Below are 14,167 nucleotides of genomic sequence, written 5' to 3' on the forward strand. Positions count from 1 at the left end.
ACCCGAAACGTCAGCTTTCCTGCTCCTCTGATACTGCCTGGCCTGCTGTGTTCATCCAGCTCTACACCTTGTTATCTCAGACTCTAGCATCAGCAGTTCCTACTATCCCTTCTGCACTATGACTGTATCATTGCAATCTAGGTATACTACCTGTGTCTGAATCTGTGTTCACTGAACTCATTAACTTAGCAACTTGTGCAGTTCATGACACCGTTTATGTCCAAGTAGATGGCATTGCCGTGGGATCTCATTTACGCCCAGCTCTTGCTGGCATCTTCATTTGTTATAATGAGAAGTGCATCTTTGACCACAAACTCCCTGCTGCTTGCATACTTTTGATATGTAGATGACATGTTTGCAATATTTCAGTCTGCAGCCACATCAAATAATTTTTTTATACTGCTTAATAAACTTCATCCTGCGCTCAAATTTATCATTAAAATTGAGCAACCTAACAAGCTCCCCTTCCTTGCCATGTTAGTTGAGAAATGGGTAAATGGATTTTTAACTAGCACCGAATGAAAGCCTTCATTCACTGGTCAATGCACACATTAGGATTCCTACGTCTCATATGTTACATGGTCAATATTATCAGCAACCTCATGAATAGGGCCCTAATCGTCCACTCACCCTGTAAGCTTGACACTAAGATAGGGCATATCAAAACTATTCTGTATGATAATGTATATCCCGATTGAATCATCAACATTTTTTTTCCCTGTTGGTATGGAGGTTCCTTACCTTACTGAATCAGGACTTCAATGAAGAAGCAAATCTTTCACCCATTATTCTGTGTTAGTTTGTGATGATTTACTAATGCTGATGGTTGGAATGTTTCTGTTTCAATTCAATCTGAACATTAACTATCCTTTTTTGCTTCCATTTAGATTACTTGGTTTATAAGTTAGAAGCACAGGAAGCCATAAACAAAGAAAAAGTGAGTAATTTGTTGTTAAGGAATGCCAACCTATTGTTTTTAAGGGTTCTTTTTGTTGGACCAAAGGGCATGTGCTGTGAACACTTGATGAACATTTCAGTGGGTATCTTTAGCTATGGTTAATTGTATAACTTTTCTTGTTATTACTTAAAGGATTATACAGTCTTAACGATGTTTAGTTTGTTGAACTAAGGAGAAGTGTATTAGATTGTATTTTGCCAATGGTGAGGTATATTTGTTTTTACCAATTTCAACTATGAACATGAGAGAATGATAGACAGTAAAAGTATCTACAGTCCAGCTAGCTTGTCCTCCACAATTGTGAAGCTTTGCACATACAATGTGTTCACTCCTGGACCCCACCAAAATCCATAAAATCTCTTGAAAGAGATAGAGAAAAACGTTTAAAATCCAAGGCAATTGTGTTAGTGGTAGAGAATTTTAGTCAGGGCTGGATTGTGGTGGTTTTAATGTGGCCCTTTATCAAATGCCATTTGAAAATCCTAGTACACCATATCTGCAGGGTCCTATTTACTTACCTTGCTTGCACCTACCTCAAAGAACTGCAATAAATTAGTGAAACATGAGTCCCTTCTTAGAAAATCATGTTGAGCCTGCCTGATCCTATTATGATTTTCTACATATCCTGCTATTTTCTTAATGATGGAATGTAGCAATTTCTCTATAACATATGTTAGACTCATTAGCCTGTATTTCCTACTTGAAGCCTCCGTCTCTTCTTGAATAAAGTTTTTATATTTGCTATTTTCCAATCCACTAAAGCTCTTCTAGAACTTAAGAAATTTTGGAAGATTATAACCAATGCCTGTACAGTGAATGTGTCCACTTTCTCTCGACCCTAGGATGGACACCATCTTGTCTTGTTACTTGAAGCATTGCATTTAATAGTTTACTCAGTCCTTTTCTGTAATGATGGTGCTTGTTTTAATTTCCTACCTTGTTCACTTTTTGATTTTCACAAATCTTTTTAAGAAGTTTTCTAGGTCTTCTACAGTGGAGACAAACACAAAATAATTGTTTAACAGCTCCACCATGTCCTTGTTTCCTCTCTCAATTCTTGCTATCAACATTTTCTAGATTCTTGTATTTTTTAAAGCACTTTTTTTTTTCCATGCATCAGAAACCACCTGTCATCCAACCCAATTTGGCACTGATAAAAGTTGTAAGCCTCAGTCCTCCTTAACCTCTTCAGTACCCTATTCAGTTCAGTAGATTTATCTACATAAATACAGTCTACTACCCTCATTATTTTAAACTCATTCAAGCCAACCCTTATTTTGTGAATCCTAAAATTGTATAGAAGTGGATTTTGAACTTATCTGGGGAAGTAAAGTGTTTTAAACTGGGAATTAAACTTATGGCTTTCAGTGCTATGATGCGTATTGACTTTCCCAAAAATGATTTCCTGAGAAAGGATAATACCCAAAACGTTGACTGCTCCTTTCCTCCAGTCGCTGCCTGGCTTGCTGTGTTTTTCCAGCCTCCTGTTTGTCTACCTTGGATTCCAGCATCTGCAGTTTTTTTTGTCTCTAACCCAGGTCAAAGATGTGCAGGTTAGGTTGATTGGCAGTGCTAAATTGCCCATAGTGTCCAGGGATATTTAGGCTAGGTGGATTAGCCATGGGAGATGCATAGTAACAGGGATAGGGTACAGGGAGGGTGGGTGTGCGATCTGGGTGGGATGCTCTTTAGAGACTCGGTGTGGACTCAATGGACCGAATGACCTGCTTCCACACTGTAAGGATTCTCTGATTCTATGATTGTTCATCTACATAAATACAGTCTACTTGCCTAATTATTTTAAACTCCTTCAAGTCATCCCTTAGTCTATGAATCTCAAAATTGTAAAGAAGTAGGATTTTGAACTTATCTAGGTAAGTGTTTTAATCTGGGAATTAAACTTATGGCTTTCAGTCCTATGATGCCTGTTGACGTTCCCAAGTTGTTCTCCCTCTCCCTTTCACGGTGTTGTGTTAGAGCCATTGTCATCACTGTTTGTGGCTAACAAATCAAAAATAACACTATTTGATATCTGAACATGATGTAGCTGAACCATGTTGAGCAGTGAATGAGAATGTTAAATTCTTTACTAGTGGAATTATCTGAACTAACTGGCTTAAGATATAAATGTGTTCAAAAAAACCTGACATTCATAGATGTGTTGTAAATTTACTGAGTTAGGTGCTTCATGTTCCAATCTACATTTCATTTTCAACTTGCCTCTATAACTTGTTACAGATTGCCTCTTCATGTCAGTGCAGCAAATCATTTTACTTAGATTTAGTTTCTTACTTGCACTGGATTCCAATGATCCAAAGTAGCCCAAAGTAATTTACACCACTCTTGTCATTGTTCAATGTGAGAATGTACCACTATATCAATTAATATATGAATTTGACACTCACTAAAAATAAACCTTGTTTTGACTTTTACTTGCTATGTCCCTTTTGATTTTATTATTTTGTTCAGTTTTGATAGTAATCTCATCAATAATATTTGTATTAAAATGCTAACAGCATGTCAAGGTAGGTTTCTCAGTTTTAATTTCTGTTTTACAGCAAGATTCCAGTAACCGATACAGTGCACTTAGTATACAGCACAAAATGATGAAGGTAGGTGCATTGGTACTTGATATCAAATATCGGTTACAATATTTTTGACCAAATGTTGCCAAATTATTTTACTTCTGCCAGTGAAAGGTTATGATGTCACAGTATATTATGCCTATGTTCACCGTAAATTTGCTGCCTTAAATGTGCACTGTTACATTTAATGCACAGGTTTTAAGAGTGCCTTTTATATCCTTGTAGTTTCACTGCAGACTTAAATTAACTGTTCAAAATTACAAGTTGGGATCTTCTGAATTATTATTCTAGATAACCTTTAATTATAGCTATTATTGTGAATAACTACTTTATACGTTCAATACCATAAAAACAGTAGATGTCATGATTAAAGTTAATAATGGAAAAGTAGGATTTTTGTCATGAAGGGAAAGACCTTTTTGTATTAAAAAGTCAAAATACTTCTGACGTTGGAGGTCCTAAATCAAATCAGAAAATATTGCCTATTCTCTGCAGTGCTCTTTCTGAGCTGCACAGCAAACATGGACAGAGATGTAGAGTCTAAGTCAGTTACCTTGAAGTAATTCACCACATGTGATAAACATTACACTGAAATATATCAGCTTTCCAGATTTTGAGAATGATATTTAACATATTGCATACCCAGATTTATTTAAAACCAAAATATTGCAGATGCTGTAAATATGGGCATAAAAATAGAAAATGCTGGAGAAACTCAGCAGGTGTGGTAGCATCTCTAGAGAGGTAAGCAGAGTTAACATTTCAAGTTTGATGTTGTCTGAAGAAGAGGGCATTCACTCTGAGCTCACTGTTCGTGTTCAGTTCTTTTGTCCATGTTTGGACCAAAGCTTTCATGAAGTCAGGAGCTGAATGGACCTGGCGGAACCCAAATTGAGTATTGGAGAGCAGGTTATTCCTTTGAAAGTACTGCTTAATAGCTCTGTTGAAGACCCTTCCATCATTTTGCTGATTATCAAGGGTAGGCTGATAGGATAGTAATGGCTGGGTTGGGTTGGTTCTGGGCAATTTTTTCTGCATTGTTAAGTATGTGCCAGTATTTTAGCTGTACTGGAACAGTTTGACTTGGGGCATGGCTTATTCTTGAGTGCAAATGTGTATTGCTGTTGTCTTCATTATTACATCAGGTGCTATGTGAGTGAAATAGATACAATCAGGTTATAATCTTTCTCATTTAAATCTGAGCGTTATTTTCCCTGCTTTTGTCAAAGTGATATGGCTTCACAATCAATAGAAAAAATTGATTTGATATGCACAATGATACAATTTAAAATGTGCTTTTCTGTTCAGTTACTGAAAATTACTCATGCTTGAATTAACCTTTTCAGTAAAGTATTCGTTGTCTCAGGTCTGAAGAAGTTGAAAGAGAAGCAGGTTCATCTGATCTTTTAAGATTGGTACCTATATTCAGCTCATGTAAAATTCACATGGTTTTACTGTAAAGTTGAGCCTTTAGCAGGTACCATTTTCATTGTAATGTTAGATGAAAGATTTGCACCCTACTTCTTAAATAGAAATAATTTCTGCGTGTTACGCAGGTTTGTTATTTTGGTTTAATTAGATACATGTACCTGGGTTTGTAGACCCTTAAGGAAGTTTTGTTTCTACAACAGAATTATGTTACGATTATATGCAATGCATTAATGTTTTAATGTCATGTCTACTAGCCTCAGTTCAGAAAGCAAAATAATTATATCACTCATATTGATGCTGCTGTTTTCATTCCAGTTTCCTGCTGTAGGACAAGAGGTATTCCTTTCTTGCAGGAAGTTGGATGATGTGATTCTAACCCTTCAATTTCTGGCAGAAGTCTGAAAGACACATAATTGAAATTAGCGAGGGTGCTTTTTGCCAACATCTCCCTCGTATCCTGCCATGTTCACTATGAGCCTGTTCTTCTGAACAGGCAAGAAAGAAACCCCTGCTGAAGTTAGTAGGAAACTTAGTTAAATCATGCAACTCAATGCTTGAATAAGCCATCAGACCCCCACAGTAATTTTAACTATGACTCAATCAGACAAGCTGTTTTAAGTTTCCTGTGTCTGAGAAGTGGATCCAGAATTAGAACCTGGTACTTAAGGTAAGTTTTATTCTTAATTGGGTAAGGAGGAAGAGGACTGCTGCTCAGGGCTCTGCAGTGAAAGTTGAGCTGAGCTTCATCACTTTCACACCCGCAAAGCATGCCTGAGAACTTTTTTGTTGGCATAGACATTCTATAGCCTGAAATTCTGCTCCTGCTAGTGATAGCCTCTGCTTTCCAATAGCTTCAGGCAGATTGCTGACCACAGTGTAATTGACCTGGAGTCATGCTGTGGAGGTTGTAGTGGAGTGTCTCACTTTCTGTTTATGCTCGCCTGAATCCCAGGCAAGTCACAAAAATCCCAGAGGAATTGACTGGGAATGTTAGATAGAATCAAGCATTTTTTGTCTCCTCGTTATTCCTTAAAAACTACAGGTGGAATTTTCCTGGTCTGAATGATATGGCGAGTGGCAAGTCAGTTGGTAGCATACAGTGAGATCAGAAATTGACATTCTCAATGTCAAGAATAATAGTCCCATTTTGCGCCTAATGTTTCAATGACAAGATAAGAATCTTGCTTGTGACCAGTGCAAGGCCTACTTACATTGAGATCTCGTTGTTACCTAAGCTCACCTCATTTATATGCAGTTTGCTGTTTGCCCAGGCACTGGAGTGAAACTTCACAGTGACAAATCCTGACACGAAACTTAAAGCAGGTACCTGGCAACAGCGGCTCACCACTTGCCTCTTCAAACGTCTACTTTGACCAGCATTCTGACATCTCAGAGCACCCATATCCCCATCCACAGAGGCTGGCTTCAGACACACACCAACCTCACAACAACATCATGTCACATTTCAGATGCACCTATAATATGTTTCGGTACTTCAGTACTGCTCCTCGGAGCTCAGTGACATTTTTCATTGCAATGCTGTTGCCAGGCCACTTTGTGCAGCAGGACAGGCACCCAGCTTGTGCATCAGCCCAGGAAACATTTCAGGCTCTTCACTTGCTGTCTTAGCAATCACTCACTTTGTGTCTAATTGGATGCTCACAGCATCTCTGCCTTGCCTTTTTGTACATTGCCACCTCTTTCAGAATTTACAACCTGATGGTACTTCTGTCTTGCCTTATCTTGTAATGTAGGCACAAAACTGGGCAGTCTGTCTAGTTAAGATTGTACCATGTTACATCAATGTCAAGTCTATAGCATATGCCATTAGCTTATGTGGTAAACTCACTGCATGTGCTTCAACCAAGTAGCCATGTCTGAAAGTATATAGAGAGTTGTCCTCAATTGAGTCTAGGGGGCCTGTTGTCAGTCTGGGATTCCCAGCACAGTCATTTAAGGGCAGCGTCAATCTCATTTCAAGGGTTTGGAAAAAGTCAGTTTGGCAGTTAGGACGATCAGGGTCAAGTGTATCCTTACAGTCTGGGGATTGGGCCACAGTTAGTCCCGCAGGCCCACTTCACCCAGTATGGGGATTGGTCAGTTGAGGAGTTGCACCGAGCTCAGTCAGTGTGTTGTAAGTCATCAATTGGGGCTGTGTTTCTACATTGGTCAGGTGGTGGTCAGACCAGCGGGTCTGTTTACAGAAACTCAAGGAGGGAAGTCAGGGTGGGGTGGTGGATGTTCTCAGGGACCATTGCTGTGGTGTGCAAGTTGGGGAAGTCAGTTGTAGTGATTGTAGACAGCATGCTGGGATGCAGCCAAGACAATAATTTTGAAGAAGGCAACTCACTATATAAGAGTGGACAAAGTCAGAAATCACACGACACCAGGTTATAGCCCAACAGGTTTATTTGAAAACACTAACTTTGGGAGCCTTGCTCCTTCTTCAGGTGTTAGTGAGAGAGGTGGTATCAGACACAGAATTTATAAGTAAAAGATCAAAGGGTCACATCACTGATGAGGATGTATTTAACAAACCTAAGAAGCTGTTAAATCTTTAATCAGCTAGAAGGTTTCAATTGATTAATACGAGTATTTATATCACCAAATTCCTTTCAAGTTACTACCCTGAGAGAACTAAAGATTTTATCAGTGTAAAGAAGAGGTGACATTATAGGTCAGACAATGCATGCTAGGTGTGAGGCTTTGTTTAGGATCTGTTTGTGTTTTGGTTTGGAGTCAGACTGGTTGTATTTCTAAAGCAGGAATTTATAAAATGCCACATTGAATGACTGTCTATAAATTGTGTGCTTTTTGAACAAAATAGAATGTATCTGCAAATACAAATTCACCCCATAGATCTGTGTGAGAGTGTGTGTGACTGTATAGTGTGGTGGAGTCATCTGTAGTGCGACAGGAATCCATGATCCTGGATGAATGGACACTGCGTAACAATCACTAAGCAGGGATGTTCCCTCCCATGGGGAAACACTTCAGTGGTGAAGGACATTCGGCCTCGGATCTTTGGGTAAACATCCTCCAAGGCAGACTTCGGGATACACAACAATGCAGAGTCGCCGAGCAGAGACTGCTAGACAAGTTTGTTGCCCATGAGGATGGCCTCAACTGAGATCTTGAGGTTATGTTGCAATGCAGGTGACCCCCACCCCACTAAACGCACACGCACATGCGCACACACACACTCTGTTCCACCCACCTCACACACATACTCACTCCCCCACTGACTCTGTCTCTCTCACACACACTCATTTTTTTATTTCTGAGAGAGCAGGCTCTACTTGTGAGTGATGCAAGGCCCTTTAAGGGCCAATAGCATTATTAACAGACACCCATACAGTACATGTTAAAGCCATCAGTTATAACAGAATTCCAGAAAAGAATGTCATGCATTGACCAACTACATCAACTAAAACTCCTGATCACAAGCAATCTTTACCTGATTGATCATTACAAATTAATGTAACTAAAAGTTGTGAAGAACAAATAATGTCAGGTGAGCTGTAAGGGCTCACCCAAGTTCCACAATTTGCAAACACATTCCAAGGTCTTACAGTCTGCATCAGCCCAGGAGCTGCTCAGCTCTCATCATTCTTAGGAAAGGTGAATATAACGGGTGAGGGGAGAAGATCACATATGCCCAATGATGTTTACAATCTGCTACAGTATGTGAGTCAAATGACTTGAGTAGCATACATCTGGATCAGGTCTGTGGCATAAATGATCCTTATAGAGGCATCCAGTTGCCCTTCTTGTCTGGGTGCTCCATGTTCCAGCGTTTTGAGGATGATATTTAAATGTAATTTGTGTGTGCTGTGACTGCTGAATGATCACATTACTTAGGAGCTGTGTTTGTTTCTGATGTAGCCCACATAGGCCCTTTGGAGTTGACCCCATTGGGTCCAGTTAGAGAAGCTGTGGTGACTGTGACCGCTGCACTGAATGGATGAGGAACACATGTACCTGGAGGCCCAAGGCAAGTGTCAACCTCTAGTTGTTGTGGAGAAGCCTCCAAGTGCAGAGTTTCCTGCAAAAGATGCCCCCATGATGCAGCAAAGGTGCAGCAAGCCCTCAGACATTAGTCTTCTGTGCAATGCCATGCTGATGAAAGAGTGGCATTGACGCTATCTTCTGTTTAGAGATTGCTGTCAGCTCACCATGTGATGATGTTCAGATTATCTACCACGCAACAATTTCTTCCACTGCAGTCAATAACGGCCTTGAGATATCTCCCCCATGTGATGTTTCCATGTGGGTGTTTTCTGGGGGTTCATTGCAGTGCAGCACAAATGAAGAATCCACTACATCCTTGGTTGTTCTGTTGCATACAGCTGAAGGATGCAACAAGGCGATGTGATGCATGATGAGGATTAGTGAGAGCTCTAGCATTGCATCGAGTAGGAAACAAGCACATTTTCCAGAAGGAACAGTATCTTCAGCATCCAACAGCACAACGCAGTCAGCCAAAGTAACCCAGGCAAGATTTCCTTGTAAATCTTATTAAATGGAACTGAGTTGCTCGAGGTCATCTGTCATGGACTGTAAATGTTTTGATGCTGAGCACCAATGGCCACAGTGATGGATTGTAGATTGCTGTGACTATCTGGCAGACAATAGTTGCCAATCTGTCCTTGGGGCAGGCCAAATCCAGCATTGTATAGATGGCATTGGTGGACTCCTCCAACCTTCGGTCCATTTTCTCAAGTGGTCCTCTTCTGCCTGTGGATGAGTTGGTGTTTAGTTTCCAGCAGTGCTTAATGTGCTGGCAGCCTGAGGCTTGCTTCCTTGGACAGGATATGGGAGACAGCCTTGCCAGTTCTTCCTCTGACGGAGATGTGACTCCTTCCTCAAAGGTGGTGAAGGAGATGTTGGCCAGAGAGGCAGCTGTCTTTGGCGCAGAGGCTGTGTGGGTAGACTACGGGACAGAGAGTCTAATGAAATAGTGGTTGAATTCTGGGCATGATGGAGCAGCATGGCACATGACAATAAATATTATTTGTTTGCCTGGACAGTGCGGTCTCAACATCACCACCTGAGCGGTCATAGTCCTCTAAGGCAAAGATTTTCTCCTCACAGAGGGTGAGCAGACAAATGTCGGGCACTGCACCACCTAATTTATCTCTTTCAGGCTTAATGTTGATCTTTTTCTCCTGCAATAACACAAAGGGAGGGCTTGAGTGAGATGAAGGTGGCAGAGTACAAGCAGAGGTTGGTGGATCTTTGGAATTCTTTCCCGCAGAGGGATATGGAAACTAAGACATTGACTAAGTTCAAGGTAGAGATTGATATGTTTCTAGATCCAATGTCATCAAGGTAACTTTGAAACTGAGAGTGTGGAAATATGATATTGAGGCAAATGATTAGCTACGATCTAGAATGCTGGGGCTGAATGGCCTACTCCTATTCCTATGTTCCTAACACCAGGGCTTGATTTATTATTTTAAGCTGTGTTTTCTACCTGCTAAAGCCTACAGTAGTTCTTGAATAAACAAGGCCTCAATTTTAAAGTTCTCATCCTTGATTTTAAATCCTTCTGTGCCTTTTCCCACACTAGCTCTGTAATACTCCCCAGCTCAACAGCCCTCTGAGTTAGTTGTGCACACCTAATTCTGGCCACTTGAGCAGCCCCAATTATAATTCTCCTTCCAAGGACTGTTCCGTTTTCAGTTATATGCCCCTATGCTCGGGAAGTATCTCCCTACACCTCTCTGCCTTTTGCCCTCTCTTTCCTCCTTTCAGATACTCCTTAGAACCTACATCTTTGACCAAGCTTCTACTCATCTACCATATCTCTTGTGTGTACTGGATTTTGTTTTATAATGTTCCTGTGAAGTGCTTTGGGACATTTTACTTTGCTGAAGCTGCTTTTGGTTGTTGTTGATCAACATTTTTACTTGAACAAGTCAGTTTCAAATGTTTATTTCATAAGCAATTTGTTTAAATAAGATCATTTATTTTTAAAGATTCTGTATACACCTCTGTTAAATTAACTCCCTGTTCATGCCATCAATTAAAACAAAATAAAAATATAATTTTATGGTATTTTGTATGTGGGTTTATAATCACATGTGGTCAGGATTAAGAATAACGTCAAATTGTACAAGTCTTCATAGTGAGGCTTGAACCCAAACCATTCTGATGTATTGGCAAGTTTACCACCCCTGGCCTGAGGCTAACACCAGAAATGGTTATAAAATTTTAATTCTATGTTTACACATGTTATAAAGGGAATAGCCTGCAGTCAGATTAAAATTTTGGCAGATTGATATGAAGTAATAGGACAGATTATTAAAAACAGCTGATGTACAATCTCCTGATATTTATAAAGGAATTCATCTGTCAATGCAAGTATCATAGAATCATTCAAAACAGAAGAGGCCTTTCAGCCCATCAGATCTGCACCAACAATGACTACTCTAAATCTGCATTAGTCCTACTTTCCAGCAGTTCTCCCACAAAGCCTTGAATCTTATGAGATAACATATGATAAAGAAAATCTTCTCATGTATTCATTACCAAACACTGACTTTTCCTTCTTACACTTTATTTACACAAAATGTTTAAATTCCAGTGCCTGCTTTTCAGCCAATGCTGAACTATTTTTACAGATCCTGTCTTCAGGTTTTCTCCCATTTACTCAAAGCGCTAATTTATCTGCATGACATACGCCTTGCCATATGCCAAAATATCTCATGCATGACTGCATTAGTGGAGAACTTGGCAAAAGGCATTGGTGGAATGGTTTGAGGAGTTATATTACAACAGTTACAATAGCTACAAATTACACTGTGTCAAAGAATACAGAGAGGAAGTTCCTGAGCATGTAGTGAAATGTAGGAAAGAAAAGAAACATGACATTTATATGAACATTATAAAATATACAGGAGTATCTTATTGTTAACAATAGTAGAGGGACCATAAGTGATCTTCTTGAGAGTGGAAGTTGGCAGATAGTTGTTATAGCTCAATGCTAGTTACAGTATCAGCTAGTACTTTGACTCCACCCAAAGTGGAGAAGCTAAAATCCCCTAAAAGAAGACACGCAGCCTTTCCTGAATCTCTGGCACATAATATGTACAAGACCCAGCCCAAAACTGCTGTTTATTAGTCAAAAAACGCACCAATATAAACACGCAGGTTACCACTGAACAGATTAGTAGATAACAGGAAAGGGGAAAGCAATTTGTGCAATTAGTTTAGTTACCAACTGCAAAATCATTAACATGTCTGTCCTGTCTTCTTTTTACCCAGAAAACTTCAACAAATCATACACAATTAGAAAAGCACTTTGAACACTTTGAACTTTCAATTTGAGTTGGGGCGTTAATTGAGTGAAATCAGATTGGCTGCCTGATCTATCATCCCATTGAAGTGTACCGTTAGAGGCTAATTTGCCAGTTTTGGAAGGCCCCACATTGTTGTGGGCTAGGCAAGTGCAAGTGCATCTCCAGTATTTTACCAGCTGTGGTAAAACCATAGCCACCTCCCTCTTGCTCCCTGTATGAAAACGTTAGTATTTCCTAGAGCATTGCTTGCCTGACTTATGGCAAATTCTGGGAATAATCATAGGAAAATTACTACATTTGGAGAACTGGAAGTGAGCCGAAAACATCATGAATTAGACTGTAAATTGGATGCAGCATGTGTCTAAAACATATCTTTGCAGAATAAGTAGATTGAATAAGGTAAATGCAGCTTTACAGATGTTATTTATTGCATTTCTGTAGACAAGAAACTCTTAGATGAAAATTAGTTTACGAGTTTGTAAGTTTAAAATACCTGAACAGATTTAACATGATTACAAAAGTGTAATTGAGGAAAAATACAGAGTTAATGTTTCAGGTCCGGTGACCCTTCCTCAGAAGGTTCTAAGGAAAGGTCACCAGACCTGAAACGTTAACTTTGATTTTTCCTTCACAGATGCTGCCAGACCTGCTGAGCTTTTCCAGCAACTTTGTTTTTGTTCCTGTTTTACAGCATCTGCAGTTCTTTCGTTTTTTTTATAATTGAGGAAATGCTGATGCAGTGCAGATCAGAGACATATTCTTGAATAATATCAGTTTGAAAAGGGACAAACTCAGAGTTGAACAATAAGTAAAATAACCTTGTCAAGCACAAATATGCAGCTGGCCCAGTTACAGTTATGGTTTCCCTCGGTAACTAAGAGGTCTGCCTAGTTACATGGATTGTTCACCAATAAACATAACAGTGAGAGTACACTGATGTAAGAGGACAGCAACTTGAACTAAAGACACCAGAGGTTTTCCTCAACAGATTGGTCATTGTATGTAGTGATTTAACAATGTCAGCCAGGTGGACTTCATAGAATATGAATTCCCTGATTGGGGCGGATAATCTGGTCCAATCAGGGAGCCCTGCTGACAGATATAAACAGGAGGGTCAGAGATTCTGTTCACTCTGAGACTGGCTCTGAGGAAGCTTGATTAGTGTCAAGGACTTTCCACGTGTAAATAAAGGGTGATTTGGTGACAGAATACCGGCCTGTCTGGAATTATTTTATTGTATGTTACTGTGAATCTGTCAGATTTATGAGTTTACTAGGATTTATGTGATAATAAAAGGTTGGGGAAAAGACAAAGTCGCCTACTTTTATGTTTCCTAATAAAGTAGTAAGGCTGATGAGAATCGATTCTCAAGCCTATTAAATTAGTAAGACACAAGGCATTAGCTAGATTCTTACAGATCACTCTTTTAGTACGTTATGGGTATCTCTCATTTCATTTAGTAAAAAGACCTTCATTGTAATGCCAAATGGCAACTGAACCAATAAAATGGTAACCATTCATGTAGTGACCTTGCTTTGTAAGCAAATTGCAGAGGTTTTGCCTTTTGCTAGGTACTCTCAAAATCCCAGAAATAGCAGAGACTTGGCGCAACCAGACTTCTGCCATTTTCCAGTGAATATTATGACTGGAGACTGACAGAAACTTAATAGATTTTCCAGGATACTGTGCTTGCCTTTCTCAACTCAGCCTGTGATTTCTGTGTACAGAGTCAACATGAAGATCTGCGAAAACAATATACTGACCTACATGAGGAACATCTAAGACTTGGAGAGGACCACAATAGAGCGATGAGTGAGCACAACCGACGATACCTGAGCCTTCAACAAGCTAAGGAACAGGAGATTTCTAAACTGAAGGGTAATGATAAG

General features: G+C 39.6%; 1 protein-coding gene across 1 annotated transcript in view; it reads left to right on the forward strand.

Moving 5' to 3' along the window:
- The window catches only part of golim4a (golgi integral membrane protein 4a), a 99,360-nt gene that overhangs the window by 44,519 nt on the left and 40,674 nt on the right, over positions 1-14,167 (forward strand). The window contains exons 3-5 of the mRNA XM_048604582.1: positions 888-937; positions 3,517-3,570; positions 14,006-14,156. Of these exons, the coding sequence (XP_048460539.1) occupies positions 888-937; positions 3,517-3,570; positions 14,006-14,156 (255 nt within the window). The remainder of the gene's footprint in view (positions 1-887; positions 938-3,516; positions 3,571-14,005; positions 14,157-14,167) is intronic.

This window comes from Rhincodon typus, chromosome 13 (genome assembly GCF_021869965.1).
Source record: "Rhincodon typus isolate 14 chromosome 13, sRhiTyp1.1, whole genome shotgun sequence".
NCBI classification, from domain to species: domain Eukaryota; kingdom Metazoa; phylum Chordata; class Chondrichthyes; order Orectolobiformes; family Rhincodontidae; genus Rhincodon; species Rhincodon typus.